General features: G+C 45.6%; 1 protein-coding gene across 1 annotated transcript; it reads right to left on the reverse strand.

Moving 5' to 3' along the window:
* Positions 1 to 910: 910 nt before the first annotated feature.
* Positions 911 to 19,931, reverse strand: MYD88 (MYD88 innate immune signal transduction adaptor). Its single transcript, XM_037891164.2, has 5 exons — positions 19,514 to 19,931; positions 12,735 to 12,854; positions 11,330 to 11,510; positions 8,224 to 8,315; positions 911 to 5,063 (listed from the first exon to the last, which is right to left on the reverse strand). The coding sequence occupies exons 1-5, from the start codon at positions 19,848 to 19,850 to the stop codon at positions 4,909 to 4,911; spliced, it is 885 nt and encodes a 294-aa protein (XP_037747092.1). The 5' UTR covers positions 19,851 to 19,931; the 3' UTR covers positions 911 to 4,908.
* Positions 19,932 to 24,919: the final 4,988 nt, after the last annotated feature.

A 24,919-nucleotide genomic window follows, 5' to 3' on the forward strand; every position in this document is an offset into this window, starting at 1 on the left:
ACAAGACAATCTTTTATCAGTCAAGAGACTGAACAGACCTACAAAAAAACCAAGACCCGAAGATCTATTTCTACCCCAAGTTATACTCATCAACCGTCAACCAAGGGCAGAAGTTGTAACCTGAGTGACTTAGGCACCTAAGTCCAATTTTCAAAATGGATTTAGGAGCCAAGTCTCACTGAAAGTCAATGGGACTTGGGCACTTTTGAAAATGTTACCCGCTGTTGGGTTTTGTAAAGGTCTTCATTTCAGTGTTAGCGCCTAAGTCTTTTCAGATATGCTCCCCACAGAACTGTGTGTGTTTTGTATCATCCATTGCTGGGCACTTCATAGCATACAAGTGGAAACTAGACTACATAATAGCATCATGCAAGTACACTGTTTAACCTAGCCTGATATGGAGCAAAACTGCATTCTTGTACCTTACCTTTGGAAGGCAGAGCTGATCCTGAGGGGCTTTGTGTTTGCATGTGTAAATTACCTTAAGGGTAGATTGTGCCCTGGTCCTAGGTAGCTGCCCAGGGGTTAAAGCTGGCAAGCCCCCCCAATCCTGTACAGCTGTGTGAGACCTACTTGGACCTCTGGGCATAGAGGGAATGGATGCACAGTGGCTGAATGCCCAATACTCCCCTTGCCCATGAGCCAGTGTGCAGGGAGTATGCAGAGCCCTGGTACCACCCCACAGGCCAGCTAAGAGAGCTGGCTGGATGCAGGCAATGGGAGAGGGAAGAGGCTACATCTTGTCAAGTGAAGAATGAGACCTGGAGAGGAACTGTACCTTTTTGAAGCATAATTTCTTGGTAGCGTTCCTGCTGGGACACAGCAGTGAGCTACACACTGCTGAATACCCAATACCATACTTCCCTATAAAGGCAGGTGTTCTCTGATACAAAAACAGCATGTTCACAAATCCTGTTGCTTTTCTTCAGTCTTTATTTTTGGCACAATTTCAAAAGTAGGAAAACTTTTTAAAAAGAACCAACCAGTGGAACAGTTGATATGAAACATGTATGTCCTTCAAAAGCTGGACATCAGAATGGACAGAAAATAATGCAAATATACAAATAAATGTTTTGATATTAACAAGCACGGCTCTGATTGTTTTAAAGTGAGATAAAAAATACAATGTAACCAACATCATTTGTGGGTAATTTTTTAAAAACACATTGAGGATTTGGCTCTTCCTCTGCACAGGACGAGGTGGAAGGGGGGAGAAACACTCCATTGCAATTTAATTGCATTTGGGATAAATACGATTTTATGACTTAAGGAGATGTCACACTCAGAACAGATTTATGACAAATTCAGAAGTGCATAGGATCTTGAGGTTACTTTAGCATACAGCAGCAGTCCCCAAACTGTGAGGTGTGCCCCTTTAGGGGGGCATGGAGAAACATTCAGGGGGTGCAGCGGGGCCAGGGCCAGCCCCCACAAGGGGTTGGGACGGAGCACCACGCAGCCACGCTCTGCCCCCAGCTCCATTCCAGCCCCAGCTTCGACCCCCAACCACGGCCTGCCTCCCCTCCCAACCGCATGGCTCCCGCTTCCAGCTTCCAGCCCGCTCCCACTCCCAGCCATGGCCCCAGTTGCAGCTCCAGCCCCAGCCTTGGCTCCCAGCCCTCAGGAGGGGCATGGACAGATTACATAAGGGACAGCATGACATAAAAAGTCTGGGGACACCTGACATACAGTATATTACGGAAGTACCTCTTTAAACCTCCAGACCTTCTATTTCTGGGATTACTACTTCTAACCCCAAGAGAGTTATTTTAGCCTACTTAAGAACTTTTGACTTGATTTTAAAAAATTGAGTACATGCACATCCCATTCATTAACAATACTTTGCACTTATAAAGAACAGCAGCTTTCTTCTGAGACACAGAGGTGAAGAAACCGAGGCACAGAGAGGTTAGGTGACAATATGAGGTCTCTGATGGTTATTAGGAATGGTAAATTCATCTGGGTATGTTTGGATGAACTAGAAACGATGAAGATGCTGCTGTTTCTTTCCTTGCAAAAGCAGCATCTTTTCTATTCAGAGAGCAGAGATATTCATCTATCATTTCATCACCTAGTAAATATGAATACAGTATAGTATCATTTTATTATCTGCATTGCTGTAGCAGCTATAGGTCCAAACCAGAGATCAGGGCCCACCACAGACAGCGCTGTACAAACGTTGTAAAATTATAGTCTCTGCCAAAGAGTTCAATATCTGTGCTAAACATTTCCTACTTAAAACAGGACACGGGGAGTCAGGGAATGTGGGTTCCAGATGGTGCAATGTTGGTTAAGTCACTTAAACTTTCTGTGCCTGTTTCCCCGCTATGAACTGGGGACAAGTTTCCCCTGCCAGCCAGCAGGATTAGGAGGTGTAATTCACTAACAGTCATGTGTGTAAGTGTGGCTCACTGTACCCCCCCAGTGGCTAGACCATGAAGAGTTTCATGTTTCTGCTACAGCCTTCGGAGTTAATAGACCTAGTCATTCAACAGAAGCTCATGCTTTTAGATCCAAACGTATCAGGTTCAATCCCACCGCTGGTGTATTCATGTTTGTAAAACACTAGGGAAGTGCTAATATTCAGCAAAAAAAAATCAGTCCAATTCCCTACAATGGCTGGGGACTTAGCAGTCCTCAGAACCCCAGGTTATTTATATAATTAACATTTAGAAATGATGCAGGAATCCCAAGATAAGCAGCTGTGCTCCACTTCTGCACCAAGGGCCAAAGGACAAGAGGACTGGGAGATACATTTATATCCATTTAGATCAGTTAAGTTTGGGGGTTTCCCCAGAGTTCTCTCACTAATTCCCACAACATCCTCAGGACAGACCTATGCAGGGTGATCTCATCAGAGTGGTGGAGACCACTATGTTAATGGCAGAGATGGCAAAAAGTGTGTTTTGCAGGCCCATCCAAAAGTGTTCCCCAGCACTGATGCTAAGAGCATTAACAAGCTTCAGTTAATTGAGGTTCCCAACAATAGGGTTGGCTTGTCTATTACAAGAGACCTAGTGGGCAAAAAGAAGTTGGTAAAACATATAGCAACAGCTTATGAGTAGACATTAATGTCCTTTAAAGACACTCAGACACAGACATTTCTAACAGAAGAACTCAACACAGTTAATATTGCAATGAATAGTCAAGAAACTGATGATCGGCTACTGTTTGAAAACGTACACGAGTGACTCCTTTTAAGAAATAAAATCCATAGCAAATCAGTGGCTGAAGGAATGAACCAACCTGCAGCAACTCAAGCAAATACAGATTTGTAGGCACAGGAAAACCACATTGCTTTGGAAAGTAAACATTTACCAAACCCCTGTTTTAAAATAACCTGTCAAACAAACAAAACAAAACAACCCACCCACCCTCCAAGTTTCCATAAGGGCTGGATCATACAGAGCCTCTGAGGTCAAGATCCACACGATGCATACAACTACAGTAACAATAGTGGTGCTCCTAACCTCATTCATGCAAGCAACTGGGGATTCTTTTAGATTTAAAGTATACGGATTAATTAATCACAGTACCATAATCTATTAATTAAAATATACATGTTCACATTAAACCATTACTATTTGTTTTTACGTAGGTCTGATCTATAATGTAAGGCATTCTTTGTCAGACACTTATCCTTTTGGTTTTGGGACATTCTAAAGCCAGTGTGTTCTGCGAGATTCTTAGAGGCCAAATGATTTAGGGGCTGCTCCTAGAAAGTTCTTAGCTCAATTCTCCCATTCAAGTCAATGGAAGCTGAAGGTATTCAGCACCTTGTGTGTTAAGGGTTCAATCCTGCAATACAAATCCAAGACTGAGCCATCGACGTGAGATTGATCTGTTGTAAACATTACAGGATCTATGATTTCCCAGTGCTGATGTAAGAGCGGTCACTTAGTTAAATGGGACATGTGCACAGACGGACAGACATACATGCTACAAGCAGCACCCTCATTATTTAGTATGACTTTCTCTATGGCTTTTGCTTTTAACGAAGAACCAATCGTTGATCAAGGTCGGAAGGCTGTTTCAGAGGATGTCAGCAATAGGGGCGTTACATGATTAACTAACTCTCTGAATAGGTTGGAATATGACGTAAAATGTTTTAAAAGACCAAAATTGAGAAAAAAATATTAAACAGAAAATAAACTCACTTCAGCCATTTCTCAGGAGTCAGATATTGCTAAAAATAATGGGAGATCAGTTAATTTCTTATAGATAGTTAAACGATGTTTAAGTAAATGTGCTGCTCATTAAATACAAAGAGTGTCCTGGAGATTGAAGTCCTCCGTACAGCCAGAGAGCAGGTACAATCCGGGCAGCGGCGATGGAACCTGCCCTTCCAGTGTGCTACAACCCAGATCTGGAGGGGTTGCCTCTAGGGAACAAAAGGGTAGTTCAATCCTTGGCCTCTCTCCCAACCAAGGTGCCGGTATCAATGATTTTCATGGCATTTGTCATTTGTCCACTAGGAACCAGACTGAGACCCCCAAACTCATTTCACACAGGTCAGTAACCAGCCATCAGATTTCACCAGGAATTAAAGAGAGAAACTATTCCCCTGACAATCCCCAGATACCACTACGGGAGCCCTGTAACGGTGTTTAAAACCATATAAAAGTTGTGTACAATATCGACGGTTTGTGGCTTTGGTCATTTCAAGTTACCCACCTGGAGAAGTGCATTGTGGTCCCTTTACTGCAATTAACTCCCCATTTAATGCAATTAAGCCCCCCTTCAGATATCACTTGTGTGTCTGTTGCAGGCCCCAGGCACAATATTGCAAGGATCAAAGTTCTGACATGTTGAAAGACTGTATAGACTACACCTGGACATTAGAGTTTCTTTTTTTCTGAAGGCACAACTGTGCAGGATCAAAAGGCACCTGGCTTATGTAGCTTTGTCTCATGGAAGCAAGAGGGATTTTGCCAGTCTTATCCAGAACCATTTTTTGGTGCAGGGATTAGTGTAGTCACAGACCGTAATGAACCTCAAGATGCTTGGAAACTCATTCTTCATGGATTTGCACTTGACTGGAATCAGCCGTTTGTGGCGAGCACCTGAAAGACAGTCCACCCAGGCATGTGAGTAAAGAAAGTTGCATCGTAACCATAAATCCATTCTTTACATCCCCCATAGAGTGAAAGCAGCAGCACACACACACAGGTCCATACACCTAGGCCTGACTCCGGTCTCAGTTACACCAGTGTGACTCAACTGGCCATGCTCCTGGACAGCAAGTTCCAGCGTCGAAGGCCCTTTCCCCTAGCCAAACGCACATGGGAACACGCATCTCAAATCTCCCTGAACAGGTTACAACATACACAAGCCAAACCTTGAATGGCTTTTGTCATAAATATAAAGGGAAGGGTAACCACCTTTCTGTATACAGTGCTATAAAATCCATCCTGGCCAGCGGCAAAATCCTTTCACCTCTAAAGGGTTAAGAAGCTAAGGTAACCTCGCTGGCACCTGACCCAAAATGACCAATGAGGGGACAAGATACTTTCAAATCTGGAGGGGGGGAAAAAGTCTTTTGTTTGTCTGTGTGATACCTTTGCCGGGAACAGATCAAGGATGCAAGCCCTCCATCTCCTGTAAAGTTAGTAAATAATCTAGCTAGAAAATGCATTAGGTTTTCTTTGTTTTGGCTTGTAAATTCACTGTGCTGGAGGAAATGTGTATTCCTGTTTTTGTGTCTTTTTGTAACTTAAGGTTTTGCCTAGAGGGATTCTCTATGTTTTGAATCTGACTGCCTGTAAGATTATCTTCCATTCTGATTTTACAGAGTTATTCTCTTATCTTTTTTTTGTTCTTCTACTAAAGTTCTGATTTTTAAGAATCTGATTGGGTTTTTGGGTCTTAAAAATCCAAGGCTGGTTTGTGCTCATCTTGTTTATTCTCAAGCCTCCCCAGGAAAGGGGGTGTAAGGGCTTGGGGGGATATTTTGGAGAAATAGGAACTCCAAGTGGTCCTTTCCCTGTTCTTTGTCTAAATCACTTGGTGGTGGCAGCATACTGTTCAAGGACAAGGCAAAGTTTGTGCCTTGGGAAAGTTTTTAACCTAAGCTGGTAAAAATAAGTGTAGGGGCTTTTCATGCAGGTCCCCACATCTATACCCCAGAGTTCAGAGGGGGGTGAGAACCCTGACAGCTTTATAAGTCAGTACCATGAACTGCACCAAAAACTCCAACTGGCAACTAATGCAATGTCTGGGGCATGGGTGTGCTGCGTTCCATGCGAGACGCACAACATTCTGCACCAGCTGAAGTCTGAGAAGTACAGGGATAGCCCTGACTGAGCAGACTGGATTAATCCAATCTGCCAGTGATGAAGGCATGGAGAACTGCGGTGAAGTCCACCTCTGAAAGAATGTAGAATGGAGGGGTGGAAGCGAGAGGACTTGAGAGGCCATCAAGTCCAACACCCTTCACTTAGGCAGGGCCAAGTAAATCTAGACCATCCCTGACAGGTGTTTGTCTAACCTGTTCTTAAAAACTTCGCATGATGGGTATTCCACAACCTCCCTTGGAAGCCTGTTTGAGAGCTTAACTGCCTTTACAGTTAGACAGTTTTTCCTAATATCTAACCTAAATCTCCCTTGCCATAGATTAAGCCCATTACTTCTTGTCCTTCCTTCAGGGGACACGGAGAACAATTGATCTCTGTCCTTTTTATAAGACCCCTGAACATATTAGAAGACTGTCATCAGGCCCCCCTCATTCATCGTTTCTCAAGACTAAACATGCCCAGTTTTTTAACCTTTCCTCATAGGTCAGCTTTTCTAAACCTTTTGTCATTTTTGTTGTTCCCCTTCCACTTTGTCCACACCTTTCTTAAAGTGTGGCACCCAGAACTGGACACAGTACTCCAGCTGAGGCCTCACCAGTGCCAAGCAGAGTGAGACAATTACCTCCCGTGTCTTACACACGACACTTCTGTTAATAAACCCGAGAATGGTATTAGCCTTTTTCACAACTGCATCCCATTGACTTGTATTCAGCGTGATCCACTATAGCCCCCAGATCCTTTTCTGCATTATGACCCCACTAGCCAGTTATTCCCCATTTGGTAGCTTCACATCTGATTTTTCCTTCTTAAGTGAAGTACTTTGCACTTGTCTTTACTGAATTTCATCTTGTTGATTTCAGACCAATTCTCCAATTAGTCAAGATCATTTTGAATTCTAGTCCTGTCCTCCTAAGTGCTTGCAACCTCTCCCCGCTGGGTGTTATCCACAAATTTGATAAGCGCTCTCCATTTCATTATTCAACATGCCACAACCTCCTGGCCAGATGCCACTGGAAAGATTTACTCTTGGCAACCTGTGCTGTAGGGATATCCAGATGCAGCTGCGGATCTAAAAAGATACTCAAGTAACCAAAAAACAATGGGTAGACTGATCCTAAACCACTTCTCCAGATCTTCAGGCTTTTCTAGGTTACTACCATTTCCTTTTCTATGAATATACTTCCCTCAGAACTGTAGGTTGCAGCACCCACTGGTAATTAAAGGGCAGCAAGCAATCACTCTACCAATGTCTGCATAGGATCAGACTCCTACCCTTCTGATTACCCCTCAAGGAAGCAGTAATGGCTCTCAAGAATGACATCCTTTGGTCTGAGTGAAATCCCTTTCTTTTCCTTTGAACACTGGGCCAGCACTAGCCATGGGGAAGGTTTTCCACACACGAGACAATGTGCTAAGTGGATACAGCACTGGGCTAGGTTTCAGGAAATCTAGGTTCTATTCCTGGCTCTGCCATTGGCAAATCACTTGACTCTTCTGAAGCCTCCCCACCCCTCGTCTGTTCCAGCTATTCTCGGCAGGGACTGTCTCCTAGGGCTTGTCCACACTGTGAGTTAGTGTGCAGCAAGCCAGGATGTGAATCTACAGCACACGAGTTTGCTACGCACTGACTCGGCAGATGGACCCTGCCGCTGTCTACTAAAAGATCCATAGTGCACTTTGACGTAGCGCTGTTTGAAATGGGAGAACATCAAAGCTCCCTACGGATCTTTTAGTGTGTGGTAGCCGGGTTCACCTGGCAAGTTAATGCAGAGCAAACCGTTACTCTGCATTTGTACAATGCCTTGCTCAATGGGCACCAATCTCAGCTGCGGCCTTTAGATGCTACTGTAATACAAATAATTAAGAACAACATTGACCATGCATTGTTGTGGGAAAATGTACCCTTAATGGGCCATCTGAATTCTCTTACCTGGGGAAAGGCTAAGAGCGAATTTTGTCTGGAAATCACATTCATTGCTGTCTAGGTAATCATCTGAAATAACAACCACCATCTTCCTACACCTGGATTTAAACCGAGAGTGGGGAAAAAATGGTTATTAACTGAACGAAAGAGAGATGCTTTTCATGCTTGCTGGAAAAATATATATTTTATAGCACTGTTCTGCTGAAAACATGCAACCATCAACAGTGTTCCAGCTCTAATGTCAATAAAATCTGAAGTGTTTTGATACTTTACTTACATCTGTATATACATTACACACAAAAAACGTACGTAAAAGGAACATTACTGAGATTGCAAAGTCAAGTACTCAGAAGTTAGGAATGCCAGAATTAAGGTCACTTGTGCATCCTTAATTCAGCCCCCTTGTACGAATGCATTATGATGCAGTCTTTAACAGTATAATCTCATACTATGATATCAGGTAGGTATCACTGATATTAATGTATATTTTTGAAGACGTGTTACAATGATTTGGAACCATCAAGTTGTGCATTAGCTAACAGTAAGCTACAGAACCACAAGACCTCATTACTGTTAGCTTCATCCTCCTTCTACTCATTACTTACACTCATTTGATATGTCTTGTCTTACATTACATGGTGAATTCTTCAGAGCATCATCTGCCTGTGTATTTGTACAGTGCCTTGCACAATAGGACCCTGATCCTGGCTGGAGCCTAGAGATGCTACCATAACAACCCCCTCTGTCTGAAAGGATCCTTCGGAAATCCAGACAAGTAGCCATTAGGATAGCTAAGAAGTGGTTTATTTTTTCACTGAGCATGTATAAGTTCCCCTGTGCACCACCAGTGTCTTGAGAAGAAGACAGATCTCTCTTCTGAATTCCCTGGCTGCTCCAAGGTGCTTACACTCTGCACAGGTAGCTATGTGCTAAAGGAATTGGCGGATGTGATTGCAGAGCCATTGACCATTATCTTTGAAAACTCGTGGCGAACGGGGGAAGTCCCAGATGACTGGAAAAAGGCTAATGTAGTGCCAATCTTTAAAAAAGGGAAGAAGGAGGATCCTGGGAACTACAGGCCAGTCAGCCTCACCTCAGTCCCCGGAAAAATCATGGAGCAGGTCCTCAAGGAATCAATCCTGAAGCACTTACACGAGAGGAAAGTGATCAGAAACAGTCAGCATGGATTCACCAAGGGTAGGTCATGCCTGACTAATCTAATCACCTTCTATGATGAGATTACTGGTTCTGTGGATGAAGGGAAAGCAGTGATGTATTGTTTCTTGACTTTAGCAAAGCTTTTGACACGGTCTCCCACAGTATTCTTGTCAGCAAGTTAAAGAAGTATGGGCTGGATGAATGCACTATAAGGTGGGTAGAAAGTTGGCTAGATTGTCGGGCTCAACGGGTAGTGATCAATGGCTCCATGTCTAGTTGGCAGCCGGTATCAAGTGGAGTGCCCCAGGGGTCGGTCCTCGGGCCGGTTTTGTTCAATATCTTCATAAATGATCTGGAGGATGGTGTGGATTGCACTCTCAGCAAATTTGCGGATGATACTAAACTGGGAGGAGTGGTAGATACGCTGGAGGGCAGGGATAGGATACAGAGGGACCCAGACAAATTGGAGGATTGGGCCAAAAGAAATCTGATGAGGTTCAATAAGGATAAGTGCAGGGTCCTGCACTTAGGACGGAAGAACCCAATGCACAGCTACAGACTAGGGACCGAATGGCTAAGCAGCAGTTCTGCGGAAAAGGACCTAGGGGTTACAGTGGACGAGAAGCTGGATATGAGTCAGCAGTGTGCCCTTGTTGCCAAGAAGGCCAATGGCATTTTGGGATGTATAAGTAGGGGCATAGCGAGCAGATCGAGGGACGTGATCGTTCCCCTCTATTCGACATTGGTGAGGCCTCATCTGGAGTACTGTGTCCAGTTTTGGGCCCCACACTACAAGAAGGATGTGGATAAATTGGAGAGAGTCCAGCGAAGGGCAACAAAAATGATTAGGGGTCTGGAACACATGACTTATGAGGAGAGGCTGAGGGAACTGGGATTGTTTAGTCTGTGGAAGAGAAGAATGAGGGGGGATTTGATAGCTGCTTTCAACTACCTGAGAGGTGGTTCCAGAGAGGATGGTTCTAGACTATTCTCAGTGGTAGAAGAGGACAGGACAAGGAGTAATGGTCTCAAGTTGCAGTGGGGGAGGTTTAGGTTGGATATTAGGAAAAACTTTTTCACTAGGAGGGTGGTGAAACACTGGAATGCGTTACCTAGGGAGGTGGTAGAATCTCCTTCCTGAGATGTTTTTAAGGTCAGGCTTGACAAAGCCCTGGCTGGGATGATTTGATTGGGGATTGGTCCTGCTTTGAGCAGGGGGTTGGACTAGCTGACCTCCTGAGGTCCCTTCCAACCCTGATATTCTATGATTCTATGATTCTACGTTAGCTGCCCAGAGAGAGAACTGACATCATAATGTTCCACTGGGTGGAAAAATCAGCTGGATAAAGGAAAAAACTACTAGTGCTGGTGCATTCTCCTACACACAGAGGCACTGACGCTCTCTCCAGACAGATCTCCCCTCTGGGCATAAGGAGGGAGGTAGGGGAGTTAACCCTCTGTGGGACAACTCCCCCTTGAACTCTATGAAAAGGGCTCTAAGGAGTCCTGAGGTGAGGGCCAGAGTGACTCTCCACAACACTGTCTCTTGAAAACTTACTGGATTTCTGTGTGGAAATCTGGCTGTGTGGGAGTTGATGCAGCTGGGAGCTGTTTTATCTCCTGCTGGGCCCCCTTCACAGCTGCCTTTGAGCAACCACAGGGTATCCAAACAGCAGAAGAGAGCGCAAAGACCAGTGGTGCCATAAGGAGGGGTCTTGGTTTGGGACACCTCCCCCCCTTCCTTCTTGAGGAGATGGCAAATAGGAAACTCCACAAATACTTCACTGTGGAGTTTCCCTGTCTCTCTATCCCATCCTGCATGCTCCAACAGGAGAGGGCAAATCTGGTCCCAAGGAACCAATTCTCCTTTGGCTTACCCAAAGTCTTACACTGGAAAAATCTAACAAATACTTTCCTTACAGCCAGTCCCCCCCCGCAAACATTGTTCACTCACCGTCTCTCTATAAGCTCACTAGTGATGGACCACACACACGATCCTGGCAGGACATCCCGATCAAACACACACAGCTTCAGCTTGAACTCCGTTTGTTCCAGCTCTCTGATCATCTCTTGGACAAAGTGAATGTCTTTTTGACAGTAACAGATGAAGGCATCAAACAGCTCTGGTGTGTTCCCTGAAACCATTCAGAATTATATGCAGACATATTAAATTAATTCAATTCAACCACACATACTGGAGCCTTGGATTCATAACTTCACCTCACCCATATTAGCACAGTGTGGCTCTCTGTCCCCCTCTAGTGGCTAGTCCTCATACAGAGATTTATGACTGAGTTGGCTGCAGCTTTTGGGCTAATGAATCTGGTTGTTTGGTCCAGGCAGTAGAGTCTCCTGCTTCTAAATCCAGAGCTCTAAGGTTCAGTCCCTGCAGATAATTCACATAAGGGCAACACTACACTCACTATTTACAACAGTATCAGGCAGGCCCTCAGATTTGGGAAATACAAACATGCCACAAAGAGAGCTATATGAGAAATAAATCTAATGGGGAGAAGACTGGCCAATATTTTCTGACTTGGGTAACAGACACTTGAATAAGTGACCTAACTGAGTTAGCCACCTACAGCTCTCACTGAGGCCTTCTTTTATTTATTCGGTGCCCAACCACAGATTCAGGTGCCTTATTTTAAGGCTAGCATTTTGCACAACTGGGTGCCCAACCTCTACTGGCTCAATTCCTCACTGTGTTACTCCAGTTTTACACCAGCATGACAACACTGATTTCAGTGGCGTTGTGCCAGCATAAAACTGCATTAATGTAGTGAAGGATCAGGCCCTAAAAGTGGGGTAGGGAAAACATTAGCATTCTATGGCCCAGATACTAAAATCAGATCCACACAGGCAGAACCTTGTACCTGAGGGGAGCCCCACAGGATTCAAACGGTGGGGCTCTGTTTTCAGGCTCAAGGCCTAAACTGTTAAACTGGGCTTCGTGATCCCGCTCACCTAAAAAGGTCTCCTTCCAAATGAATGAAAATTTAGATCCATGCAATGAACTCTGACAAGATGAAAGCTTTTTACAGAAAGTGGTCCTGGCACAATATCATGCTGCACTGGCCTTAGGCCTATAAAACTGCACAGAGTTCCACATATTTTATTGCACTACCACTCTCTATCCTCATTTACATTTGCCCTACTGCCCCTCTTCCCTCCCTGAGTATTTCAATCCTATCTCCCTGCTTGGTCAGGATGTCATGTATATGCATAGGTTGAGGGAAGGACAGAGATAGGAAGGGAGGTGAATGATTCTCAGTACTTCTCACAGGGGTCTAATACATAGAAGACAAGCCCTAGCACAGTATATCTATTATTAAATCTATAGATCTATGGCTATTTACCGTAAGGATCATCTCTGGTAGTGATGCCTGACATCTCCAATGTCTTCGGGACACTGCTGTCTACTGCTGGCACCTGAAGAGGCTGCTCTTTCCTCTGTAGGTACTTCTTACAGTCCTCTTCTGCAAGAAACACAAAAGGCTCACTTGATGCTGATCATGCTGCTGAGGTTCAATACACAGAGGAACTTGCTTAGTGGTAACTAAACAAAATACGAAAAGCACCCCAGTCCTTCAGCAACATTCTGACTTGAAAGTAAAAGGGACTTATAACATTAAGGTGAATTAATTTCGGAGTATTAGTTGTGTGTAGGATGCACCGAGAGACTGGACAAAAGGTGTTATTTAGGTGTTGTTGTTCTCATTGAACAGCACATACAATGTATGCAAATATCACCAGAGCAGTGACTCCATAGGTTTTAACATCTCCATGTTCTCCTTTCATTGTTGCCCATTTTGAGTCTCTAACTAATACTTAACGAAACACCATCAGGTAGTTTGGGGCCAAAATCTAGGGGTTGAGAGACTCGGGAGTTTTGTTTTTTTAAGTCTTCATAAAAATCTAATAATAATAAATGTAATGAACTGACTAGCACATCTGTATACTACTAGCTAAGAATCATAGGGTTAGAAGGGACCACAAGACTTATCTAGTCTAACCCTTTGCCAAGATGCAAGATTTGTCTAAACCAGAGGTTCTCAAACTGTGGTCCACGGTCCACCAGTGGTCCACAAGCTCCATTCAGGTGGTCCGCGGATAGTTCCCTCTAAGGTACGCGCCTGGGCGGCTGCACACAAGAGAATGAAGGGCCACCCACCTAATTAGTGGAGCCACGCAGGTGTGGCTCCACTAATTAGGTGCCTGGACCCTGGAGAAGACGCACATGTAAGGTGAGGTGGTGGCCTTAGGGGGGAATAGGCAGTAGGTGGGAGGGGGCAGTGGTGAGAGGAGGGGGTGAGGGGGCTTTGGGATGTGCAGGGCTGCAGCGGCCAGAGAAAGAGGCATCTTTCCTCAGCTCCAGGGCTGCGGATGCAGGGGCGAGATGGCCTTCCTTCACAGCCCCAGCTCTGTGGCTGCTGTGGAGGGGGAGAGACCCCCCCCTCCTTCCCAGCCCCAGCTGAGGGGCTGCCGTGGTGGGGGAGAGAGGGAGAGACCCCTTCCTTCCCAGCCCCAGCTCGGGGGGCAAATCCATCACATTAGAAAGGTAAGACTACTGATATTAAAATATGTGAGTTGTGTGCTTTTATTTGTAGAACAAAAAAAACATTAATTATTATTGGTTTTTTATATATAGCGCTTTTATCCAAAGCACTTTACAAAAGTTAGCTAACAGTACAAACAACATTTGGAAAGATCATTAAGTGGTACGCCGAGATCCTCAGCAATTTTCAAGTGGTCCATGAAAAAAAAAGTTTGAGAACCACTGGACTAAACCATCCTTCTAGAAGATGGAATCAGAATTGATGATCAGTCGCAGAATCAGACGTTCAGATACTATAGTGAGGAAGGCCATATAAGAATCTAGATAAACCCACAGCAGAATAGGGCTGATTACAGTAACTGTCAGTGGAGATTCTCCCTTAGCTCAAGTTGTGGTAGTATGTTCTTCTAGAGCAGTAATGTCTGGACTCTGATCCACTGCTGCTATGAAGTTCCCATGAAATCCTGCGTGGATATAGGTTTGTTACAAGTAGAAATACGTTCATTAACTTTATTTTTTAAACAATCTAAATGAAAATAGTAATGATTTGTTTTTTAAAATTTTTAAATTTGTTTTTTAAAATTCCCCTGTAGTGTATACAACCAACCCATTGCAGCACTGTACTAGTGCATGAGAACTAGTGAGTAAGAATAGATCTGAAACTATTAGAAAAAAACAACAACCTGAAAACTGACTAGTGTTTTTTCCACTTCCCAAGTGGAAGTGCAAAATGCAAACAAAAAGCACAAATGGAGAAAAGCAAACTCTGAAATATTGCTGTGTGTTTTTTTAAATGTATAATTTTTAATCAGACATCATGCAACCCTTTCAGACATCATGTAACCCTCTGGATCTTAGTGATGCTGGTGTGTTGCACAGGCTGGTCTTTGTGATGAGAACAATTGCTGCGGGACTGGAAATAGCAGGAAAGAGAATCTACTGGAAGTAATGACACATTTTAAAATAATAACTGGGTAAAGAAAAACAACAAAAGAGACCAAGAGGAAAAATCAGAGCTATTCAGAGAGCTTAGAGGGGAAGTACCAGGGGCTGGATGAAAACAAGTCATTTGGGTGCATGAGATGGCAAATGAACATTTTAAAAAATATATATTTCCCCCCACATTGTATAAATGGAATATACAGTGAGTGGCCTTATCTGAATTTCTCTAGACTGTTTCCCAGTTCCTTACCAGAATTTAATTCAAGGCTCTGACACCATGTTCATGCTCTCCTCATTAGCCTGTTCAGGGTCATACACACTTATTTGAGCACTTCAGATTATTCCATTAATGATGCAAACATGCGCTAATCCTTTTGCCCATCCATCTCCAAGAGTGAAAGCTTCTGACTGAGGCAAAACTTTCAGAATGACACACCAATCCTGGTAAAACCCACATAGTATTGTTACACATACAAAATTGAGGCCAATTTCACTGAAATTGAGATGAGGTTTTCCAGCCAACCTGAGCTGATTAATGGTTTCCAGTAGTTTTGGCATGGGTCAGTCTCCATGCTAGGAAATGCTGAATGAGTTTTGCTTTGAGTCATGTGTTAATTAGGGCACAAAGTCAAAGTGACCATCAAGGGGTCTGAAACCATAAGAACAAAACCAACTAGATGAGAGTGCACAAAGCCTGCAAACTGAAATAGATTCATAGATATTAAGGTCAGAAGGGACCATCATGATCATCTAGTCTGACCTCCTACACAACGCAGGCCACAGAATCTCACCAACCCACTCCTGCGATAAACCTCTCACCTATGGCCGAGTTCCATGCAGTTGTATAAACCCCATCCAGTCTATGCAGATAACCTCAACATAAGGCATATAACATAGCTCTGATCTTGAAATGAATTATGGCTTGCATAAAGGAAGCTGAAGGAGAGGAGCAAAAATTATAAACAAATAAGCCCTACGAGGAAAGGGTAGATGAACTGGGCATGTTCCGAGTAGGGGAAAAAAGAAAACTGAGGGAGATTAATTATTAAGCAGACAAGTACCAGATTTTGTCACTAGTCAGCAAGAAAGCAACAAAAAGTAATGGGCTTTTGCAAGGAAGATTTGGGACAAACGCACCAAGGTAAAGAGCTTTACAACCCTAAGGACAATCAGGCAATGGAAAGAGCTGCTAAGGGAGGCAGAATTGCCATTGCTGGAATGGGAACTATTAAGGCTAGACTAGACACCACCTCTTTAGGAATGATGATACGTATTGTTGCTATAATTATTGCGTATTGTTGCCATCCATTGGGATGGAACAGTTGACCCACGGCGGCATGGAAAGAGAGGTTGGTTCTGAAGTGCATGCCACAGACCACGTGCAGTCTTTGGAATTCTATGCTATGGATAGGCCCCTTTGGTTTCCGTTTTTATTTGATTTAATTTCCCCCAGAAATTTATAGGTGTTTATTACCACAACAACCAAAACAGGTGAAAAATCAATGCAAAAAACTATTAATCATTTTTCTGGGTAAATATCAGGGTTTATTTTGGTGGACAGAAGGACAGGGGGAAAGTATTCAGTAGATTAATGCTTTGATGAACGGAATTCAATGTGGTTTGCTGCAGGGCTAAAACAGAACTCAAAAAACAATGCCACTTCTGAGTTTAAGAAAACAATAGATCTCTAATTCCCAAATAAAACTTTTTATCTGAATGAACAGTTTACTGTTGTAGACTTAGCTCTCTTCGCCTATAAACATTTACATTTAATAATTGGGCCACACCATTTGCAGCGCAAACACTCAACTTCATCCTTTTCTCCTATTTTTGTTTGTTTTTTAAACTTTTGAATACTTCCTTGTGCTCTGAAACGTATTCTGATACAGATTTCTGTTTCCTTCCCATTTTAGTGTGTCAAATCTTTAAACCCTTATCCACTAACAGCATGAAGTGTGCATGTGGTGGGTGTGAGATTCATCAGTACGTTCAGCTGTGCACACACTTCAGAGCTTGCGTGTGCCTGGTGGTTTATTATCTGTCTTTTCTAGACTAATACATAGCCTTATTTCAACGGGCAGCTTTGCATATACACACAGATGCATGATCGTAATACATACATCTCATACAAGGTATCGTATTTTCCTAATCAAACAAGCTTTTTAAATATATTTGAATGATACAAAAGTAGGGTGAAAATCAGAAAAAAATGAATAATACTTTTTGTAAAACTCGGGATTTTTTGGTAAAAATCGGTTTAAATGGAAAACAAGGGGGCTTAGTTATGCATCAATTATGTGCCTCACAAGGAGTCTTACATCCAAACATATAACACAACCAGGACACTCAGATCAAGAAGCAGCACTGTTTAAAGCCCAAATTTCAGTACCAACGATATGGGTGGCTGAATCCTCCATTTTTTTTAATGCATGTTAGGGACCTGATCCTGAGGGCAATCATCTCCCACTGACTTTCATGAGAGCTTAGGGTGCTCAGTAAGTAGCACAGGATCAGACCCACGCTATAGTCTCCAGGCGAACGTCTCAATGTGACTCTCAGCTGGGAGCCTCCTCAACCTTCAGGCCCCACCCAGTTAAAACCATTTGGTTCTATATTCCCTTTTTGAAAGGCATTCAGACTCAGTGCCTCTTCCTGAACGAAACTGTAAATGTTAATGTGGCAAGAAGAACTGAAAAGTCAGCTCCTGAATTAAGAGCATCAGTGCCAGAATGAAGAGCTTTTGAAGTGCAGCTTCATTTGGGTTGTAAGTTCAAACCTTCTCACCCAGCCAGAAGTCTCTGCTTCTTGTTATGGACCTCAAAAAAAAAAAAAAAAAAAACAGATTGAGGCTCATGAGGCATAACACTGATAACAGGTCCCTTAAAAAAAAAAAGAAGCAGAGGGTCCTCAAAATACATGTGGGAGTAGGAGGGACCCAGTGGGAATCTCTACACTAGATCACTGGTTTATCTATTTGGTGTTTTGCAAGATGCAGTGGTGCAGTTTTCCATCTTGATTTCTCATCAGCAAGTAACAGGAAGTGAGATCTCTCACTTCCCCACCAGTAGCCCAGCAAGTGTACAGCCTGTAGACACTCAGTGTCAAGCATAACTTGTGACTCGAAAGAGACCTGAGAAATATTTAGGTGATAAAACTTCATTTCCAGTTAGTGCCATTTGGGTTCCCGTAAAGCGTGGTTCTATCGTAAATAATGCTTTGTGAAAATGGCTCTGTGGGGTTCTGTATTTATTTATTTATTATTTCTCATGGATTCCTGTATCAAGTTTGCTCAGTTGAAAAATAATTCCCGCCCACACAACTACCAGGTCCACAAATTCAGGCTGTGCTCTGACACAGTCAAGCTGGGCTCCATCCCATGGATCATCACCAGACCTGAAGATTCTGCTAGCCAAATCAGACTCTCAGTTCAATCCCATTACCTTCAGGTCATGCCCTCCATGACACCTGGGCAAACTCTCTCATGGCTAATGTTGCCAAAGGCATTGTTGGACCTGCAGGATTTATATCACTGGAGATCACATGCAAGACAGAAAGGATGCAGGGTGAATTTGCAGGGCTGGTAACTAGCAGAAATATGAGTCTCTCTCTTTCCATTGAAAACTGAGCAAGTTTACTATGAAAAAAAAATCAGAGAAGCACAATAAATATGTTACTGCAATGTCAGTTTTCAGAGTAGAACAGCAACAAGCAAAACAAAAAGCATACCACTCAAACTATGGTTAGGCCTCAAAAATTATTTTCATAAAGAAAGCTGTATCTTATGCAGTATCCCTGTATTATTTATAATTCTCTACAGATGCCACACACAGGCTTTAGCTTTCCCAAACAAAGCTAAATTTCAGGACCTAAACAAGCTGACAGTGACTCTTTAATCTACCAGTCTAGATCAGGCTTTGAAATTAACTAGCAAATCTCAAAAGGAGGACAAGGATATAAAGGAAGTTAGCCACCAAGAAACTGCCAAACTAAACCCACTTCAGGCTAGCCGTTCACACTCAAAACCTAGCCATGCTTACACCAGAGTTTTAACACCAATGTTGAATTTCAGGGGGGAAACCAAACCAAACCAAACCTCCCAGAACTTTCTTTTTCCAGTTGTCTCTGCAGATTGAACAGATCCGGTCCCAGCCCCAGGAGAAACTAAACTATTCATTCGGTCTTGGGTGGGGCGTGGGGGGTATCATTAGAATTGCTTCCAGGGTGCTGTTGTTTCTGTACAGCCCATGAAGCAGGTAGCCTATAATGTCACCAGAACCTATTCAGACTGTCATCCAGCGATCAGGCTGAACTGTGCCCCACCAAAGCGCGCAGCCTCGGCCCCCCCAAGGGCTGTGCCAAAGGCCACTCTCCTCTTTCACAAGCCCCCCAGGCTCCTACAGCGACCCGGGGAGGAGTCCAGCCCCAGCGGCCCGGCGCAGCTGTCAAACAGAGCGGGCCGAGGGGAGCGGCAGAGCCGGACACACGAGGGGCTGTGGGCGCCCCCTGGCCGGGCAGCGGCTGCAGGGCCGGCGCCGGGCTCGGCGAGGGGGGCAGCACCGGGCGGGGGAAGAGGCAATAAGGGGGCGCAGCGGGAGGAAGCGGCGGGGCCTGGGGCGCGGGTTCAGCTCCGGCTCTCACCGATGCGGCCGCCCAGGTCGGTCAGGATGTCGTGGCGGCCCACGGCCCGCAGCAGCGCCAGCAGGCGGCCCACGGTGGCGCCGCCGGGGCAGCGGCCCTGCCAGTCCTCCAGCAGGCGGGCGGCGGGGTCGGGCTGCGCCTCCAGGTGCTTGATCTCCAGGTACTCGTAGCCCAGCTCCTCGGCCAGCGCCGTCCAGTCGGCGGCCACCGGGGCGCGCGGGTTGAGGTAGAGCCCGAGCCGCCGCCGCACCCCGAAGTTCAGCGCCACCAGCGGCACCGCCTCCAGGTCGGGGGCCGCCGGGGAGCCGGAGCCGGCCGGGGCCGTGGCCGCGTCCATGGTTCGCGATCCGAGCCTGCCGCTTTCGCAACTTCCCGCTCCCGCCCCGGATCCCCGCGGGTTTCGCTTCCCACCCCGCCCCCGGCTGCAAGCCCGCCGCCCGGCCGCCGTGGAGCCTCCCCTGCGGGCGAGAAGGGCCGGACGGGAGCCCCGCGCCCGGAGCCACAGACACGGCCCGGGGCAGACGGGAGCCCCCGACAGCCACACCAGGCCCCCCCCCCCCCCGGCCCGGGGCAGACGGGAGCCCCCGACAGCCACACACACACCCAGGCCCGTGGACAGACGGACAGACAGGAGCCCCGACAGCCACCCCCTGGCCCGGGGACAGACAGGAGCCCCCGACAGCTACACACACCCAGTCTCGGGGACAGACGGACAGACAGGAGCCCCCAACAGCCCCACACACCCCCCCCCCAGGGACAGACGGACAGACAGGAGCCCCCAACAGCCCCACACACTCCCCAGGGGCAGACGGACAGACAGGAGCCCCCAACAGCCCCACACACACCCCAGGGACAGACGGACAGACAGGAGCCCCCAACAGCCCCACACACCCCAGGGACAGACAGACAGACAAGAGCCCCCAACAGCCACACACACCCCAGGGACAGACAGACAGACAGGAGCCCCCAACAGCCACACACCCACTCAGTCCCGGTGGACACCCTGGCAGCCAACCCGTCCCCCACGCACCTTCCCTGGGAGCAAAGGGACAGACACCTATTTCTCAGTGTGGGAGGGGGTCAGGGCGCCCTCTTCCCTGGAGAGGGCATTCTTCTAACTTCCTCCCCTTCCCCCACAAAACCTGACAGAGCTTGGCTCTCCGCTGGCCTAAGAGCCAGACACCCCCATTGCCCCAGCCTGGGAGTAGACACACACCCACACCATCCTTTCCCCTGCCTTTCAGGGAGCAGCTGGTGACCCCTCCACCCACCCCCTGAACCCACTTCCCTACCCCCACCTCCATGGAGACAGACACCCCCATCCTTGCACTCAGAGCCTGCATTTCCCATGCCCCAGCCCAAGAGGGATGCAATATGAACACCACCAAGGCCTAGGGCAGGGAGTGATGCGTTGATGGCATTATTTCTGTTGGGATCAAGCTAATTTGTATTAGGGACCAAGCTGAGGCTCCCATTGGGCTGGGTACTGCAAGAACACAGAGAGCATGCGTGTGAGCTCAGGCAGGTGGTGGGAGAGAGGAAGCATTATTAGCCCCATGTCCCAGAGGAGGCACAGAGAGATGGGGTGACCTACCCAAAATCCCATGGGAAGGCTGTAGCAGAGCTGGGCATTGAACCAGCATCTCCTGCTCATCCCAAACCAACAGGCTCCTGCTTAGAGTGCTGGTTTTAGTAGGGGACATCTATACATAAGTCAGTTGAAGGCTCAGCCCCCGCTCTGGTCTACTACTCCGACTTCAGGTTAGCTTGTTTCTGCTCCTATTCACACACACAAGGGACACATTTGCCTTCCCCTGCTGCCATCCCCACAAAGATGTCTGGGTGGAAGGTCCCAACAATGCCCTCGTTGGGTGGCTGTGCCCATCACAGCAGAGCCCTTGGTTTAGGTGGCAGGAAGCGCCCTCCTCTCCCCACCAAAACCCCCCACATTGCTGAAGCAGTGGAGAGCAGAGATTTCCTTCCTCGCCCCGAAACCAGTCAGCTGAGGGCTGAGAAAGAGGGAGGCCCCACCCAGGCTGCAGCCCAGGAGCTGCCAGCATAGAAAAGGACATTTGTACAGGGCACAGACCACCTAGAAGAAGGTTCAGTCCAGAAAGCTCAGACCACCAGCTGTACCCTGCACCAGCAGAGCCTGCGGTTGGACACCCCTGCTCCATGGGGAGAGGGAAGCCCCCCAAGGAATTGCTGTGGCTAGGCCTGCTCCTGACCAAACAGGCACAGCAACACTGGCTGACCCCCGTTTCCTTAGCTACCTGAAGCAGGGCAATGGCCAAGCTCCCCCAGCCACTCACTCCCAACACCCTGAAGGGTGGCCAAGGCAGTATTCAAGTGCCTAGCAATAACCATCTTTCATTCTTCCACCCTCCCTTACCTGAGCTGCATCTATGGGGGACCCATGCTGCAAGTGGTCTGCCCCACATGGTCTCCTCCAGGCTGTAAGTGATGATGTCACTGACATCACATGACCCCAGAAATCCTCAGCACTCACCTGTTAAATCAGATCTAGGCTGCTCTGCGTTCTTCTTTGTGGATGCTAAATGGCAGCAGTAGAGGGGACTCCAGATTATTTGGCTGCAGGGGAGGCGAGGAACTTGACTGGAAGAAGGGAAAAGTTTTTCCCTACAACTACTCTGTCTCATCTTACTTCAGGCAGAGCTTGGGTGTATCACCTTCCCCAAGTCCCCTGCCTAGTATTCTGCTACAGATTTAAAGAAACAGTGCACATACCCTTACAGGAGCAGAAGAGAAGGAAAAAGATGGGGATGTAGGGCAAGAAAGAATAAAGCCTTAGAGACCATGCTGATAAATGCTATCTCATAAAAACCTGAGACAGGAAAAAGCCTGTGTTGTTGTGTGCTAAATCCATCTTTTTGATGCTTTCTATGTCTGAATTACATTGTTGACAGAAAATGCAAGCTCCTTAGGACCAGTACCAGAGTGGGGACCTCCATAATGAATACACTGTACTTTAATTTAATCAGCGTTTAAGATACATTTCAAAATTTTTTTTGTTTTGTTTTTAGAGCAACTGTGTGACATTCAGAGCAGCTGGGGGGTTGATTCTGCAACAAGCATCTTCACTAACATCATTTACACTTTGTCTTAACTTTGATTCTTCATCCACTTCTCTTCCTCATCCCCTCACTACACCTTAGGTTTCTACTAGATTGAAAATGGAGGTTATGTTTGGAACAGACTATCAAATTAACGTTAATGTACATATCCAACAGCTTGTGGTGATAGCATGCCACCTACAAGGCTGCAACTGAAGATATCATACATGCTCCTGCTCATTTGTCAAATAATTTGATTCTCATTTTGGGCCTGTTTCAGCTCCCCTGGATTTTTAAAGGATTGGGTTCCAGCCAATGAGGGGGCACTCTTACATCTATAGCATTAGGCCCCTGTTCAACTCCACTTACTTGAGGCCATGTCTACACTGGAAAAAGGCTTGCCCGTATAGCTATTCCTACACAGCTATGCTGTCAAGAGATCCTAGGTAGATGCAGCTTATACCCATGAAAGAAAAAAAAACAAAGGAGTGCCTGTCCCAGTACAACATATTGATTTTGCACAGAAAATAAGTTATACCAGCAAAAGCACTTCTGTGTTGGTGTAACTCTGTCTAAGGAAGGGGCCAGATTTTTAAAGGTATCTAAATCCCTGACTCCCAATGTGATAACCGATGGGTGTTATGCTCCTAAATACCTTTAAGAATCTGGCCTTAGGGCTTTGGCAGGATCAAAATGTCACACGCAAAGGTTTAAAAAAATAAATCACCCCCCTCCTTGACATTCCCAGACTAGCAAAAGTTTCTAGTGTAGACCTGGCCTCAGACAGAACTTCCCATGAAATCAGCCCCAGACTGGAAAGGTTGGACTCCTCTGCCAGAGGGTAGAGTGCATCAGGTCTTCCTGGGAAAGGAACTAAACTCTCCTCCCCTCAGATAAAGCCAATTATGCAAGGTTAAACATGACTGGTTACTTCCAGGAGCAATGTTGCAGGAGCCGCTACACAACTCATTTGTTAGGAGGAAGTTTGGGGAAAGAGATGAATTTTGCAATCTGCCCTGAAAGTTACCAGACCAGTATAGTCAAAGCAATTAAGATGTCATTTTTATATCAGCAAATGCCTTAATGCAGATGCAGATGATACTGGCAAAAGGGTGCTTTTGGTGCTATAGTTTTTTTGATTACAGGAACCAGTATAAGTTATACCGCAAAAGCAATTTTTGCCAGTATGCGCTGCATATCGACTAGAAGGGTTTGCCATTTTGGCCATGTCAAACCTTTTTTGTGTAGACTAGACCCTAGTTCTTGTCCATACTAGGAAAGTACCCTGGTTTAATTAAGTCAATTTAAAAATTGTTCTAGTTAAACTGGTGCAAGCCTCTAGTGTAGATGCCCATGAACTGGTTTAACCGTTGCTAATTATGGAGGTGCAAGTCACGGCTCCATAGTTAGGGTTTAATTCCATTTAGCACTTAAAGCAGGGATTCAACCTATGATATGTGTGAAAGATACATATGGGTTTAAATTAAGTCAGTAATTTACCAATACAAGCTAAACCAGTTTATGCAAGGGCTTATCTAGTTGAAGGGCTTCTACATTAGGGGTTTGAACCAGTTTAATAAGATTGATTTTAAACTGACGTGTTTAAACCAGAGCAGTTTCTTTATAGGTAGGCCCTGTGGCTCAATCTGATCCCTGGTGGTAATGAACTCCAGAGTCAATCAAGGGCCCTCCACTGAGAGTACCCTGCTCCCAGACTCAACGTGTTTGAAGCTGGACTCCTCGGGAAGTGAAGATGCCATGCTAGGGAACAGTGACAGGAAGGATCTCACTAAAGCCATGGTTCTCAACCAGGGATACAAGTAACCTTGGGTGTACACAGAGGTCCTCCTGGGGATACATCAACTCATCTAGATATTTGCCTAGGTTTACAACAGGCTACATAAAAAGCACTGGCCAAGCCAGTGCAAACTAAAACTTCATACAGACGATGACTTGTTTATACTGCTCTATATACTGAAATTTAAGTACAATATTTATATTCTAATTGATTTATTTTATAATTATATGGTAAAAATGAGAAAGCAATTGTTCAGTAATAATGTGCTGTAACGATTTTGTATTTTTATGTCTGATTTTGTTAGCAAGTAGTTTTTAAGTGAGGTGAAACCGGGGTACGCAAGACAAATCAGACTCCTGAAAGGGGTACAGTAGTCTGGAAAGGTTGAGAGCCACTGTTCTAAAGCAACCAAGTCAAACCATTTAAGACGTTTTGGACAAGAACTTGAAGTTCTAAATGGACCCAGAATAGGACTGGTTGCCGTTACTGAGCATAGAGCAATGTTTTGAAACTGATCTGCGTGCGGTATATGGC

Source organism: Chelonia mydas, chromosome 2 (assembly GCF_015237465.2).
Source record: "Chelonia mydas isolate rCheMyd1 chromosome 2, rCheMyd1.pri.v2, whole genome shotgun sequence".
Lineage (NCBI taxonomy): Eukaryota > Metazoa > Chordata > Testudines > Cheloniidae > Chelonia > Chelonia mydas.

Excerpts from the sequence above, each read along its gene's own strand:
- MYD88 (XM_037891164.2), bottom strand. The coding sequence starts at position 19,850 with ATGGACGCGGCCACGGCCCCGGCCGGCTCCGGCTCCCCGGCGGCCCCC. Across the intron at positions 12,855-19,513 it reads CGACCTGGGCGGCCGCATCG|AAGAGGACTGTAAGAAGTAC; the intron begins GTGAGAGCCGGA and ends TGTTTCTTGCAG. Across the intron at positions 8,316-11,329 it reads AGTGAGCTTATAGAGAGACG|GTGTAGGAAGATGGTGGTTG; the intron begins GTGAGTGAACAA and ends GTTTAAATCCAG.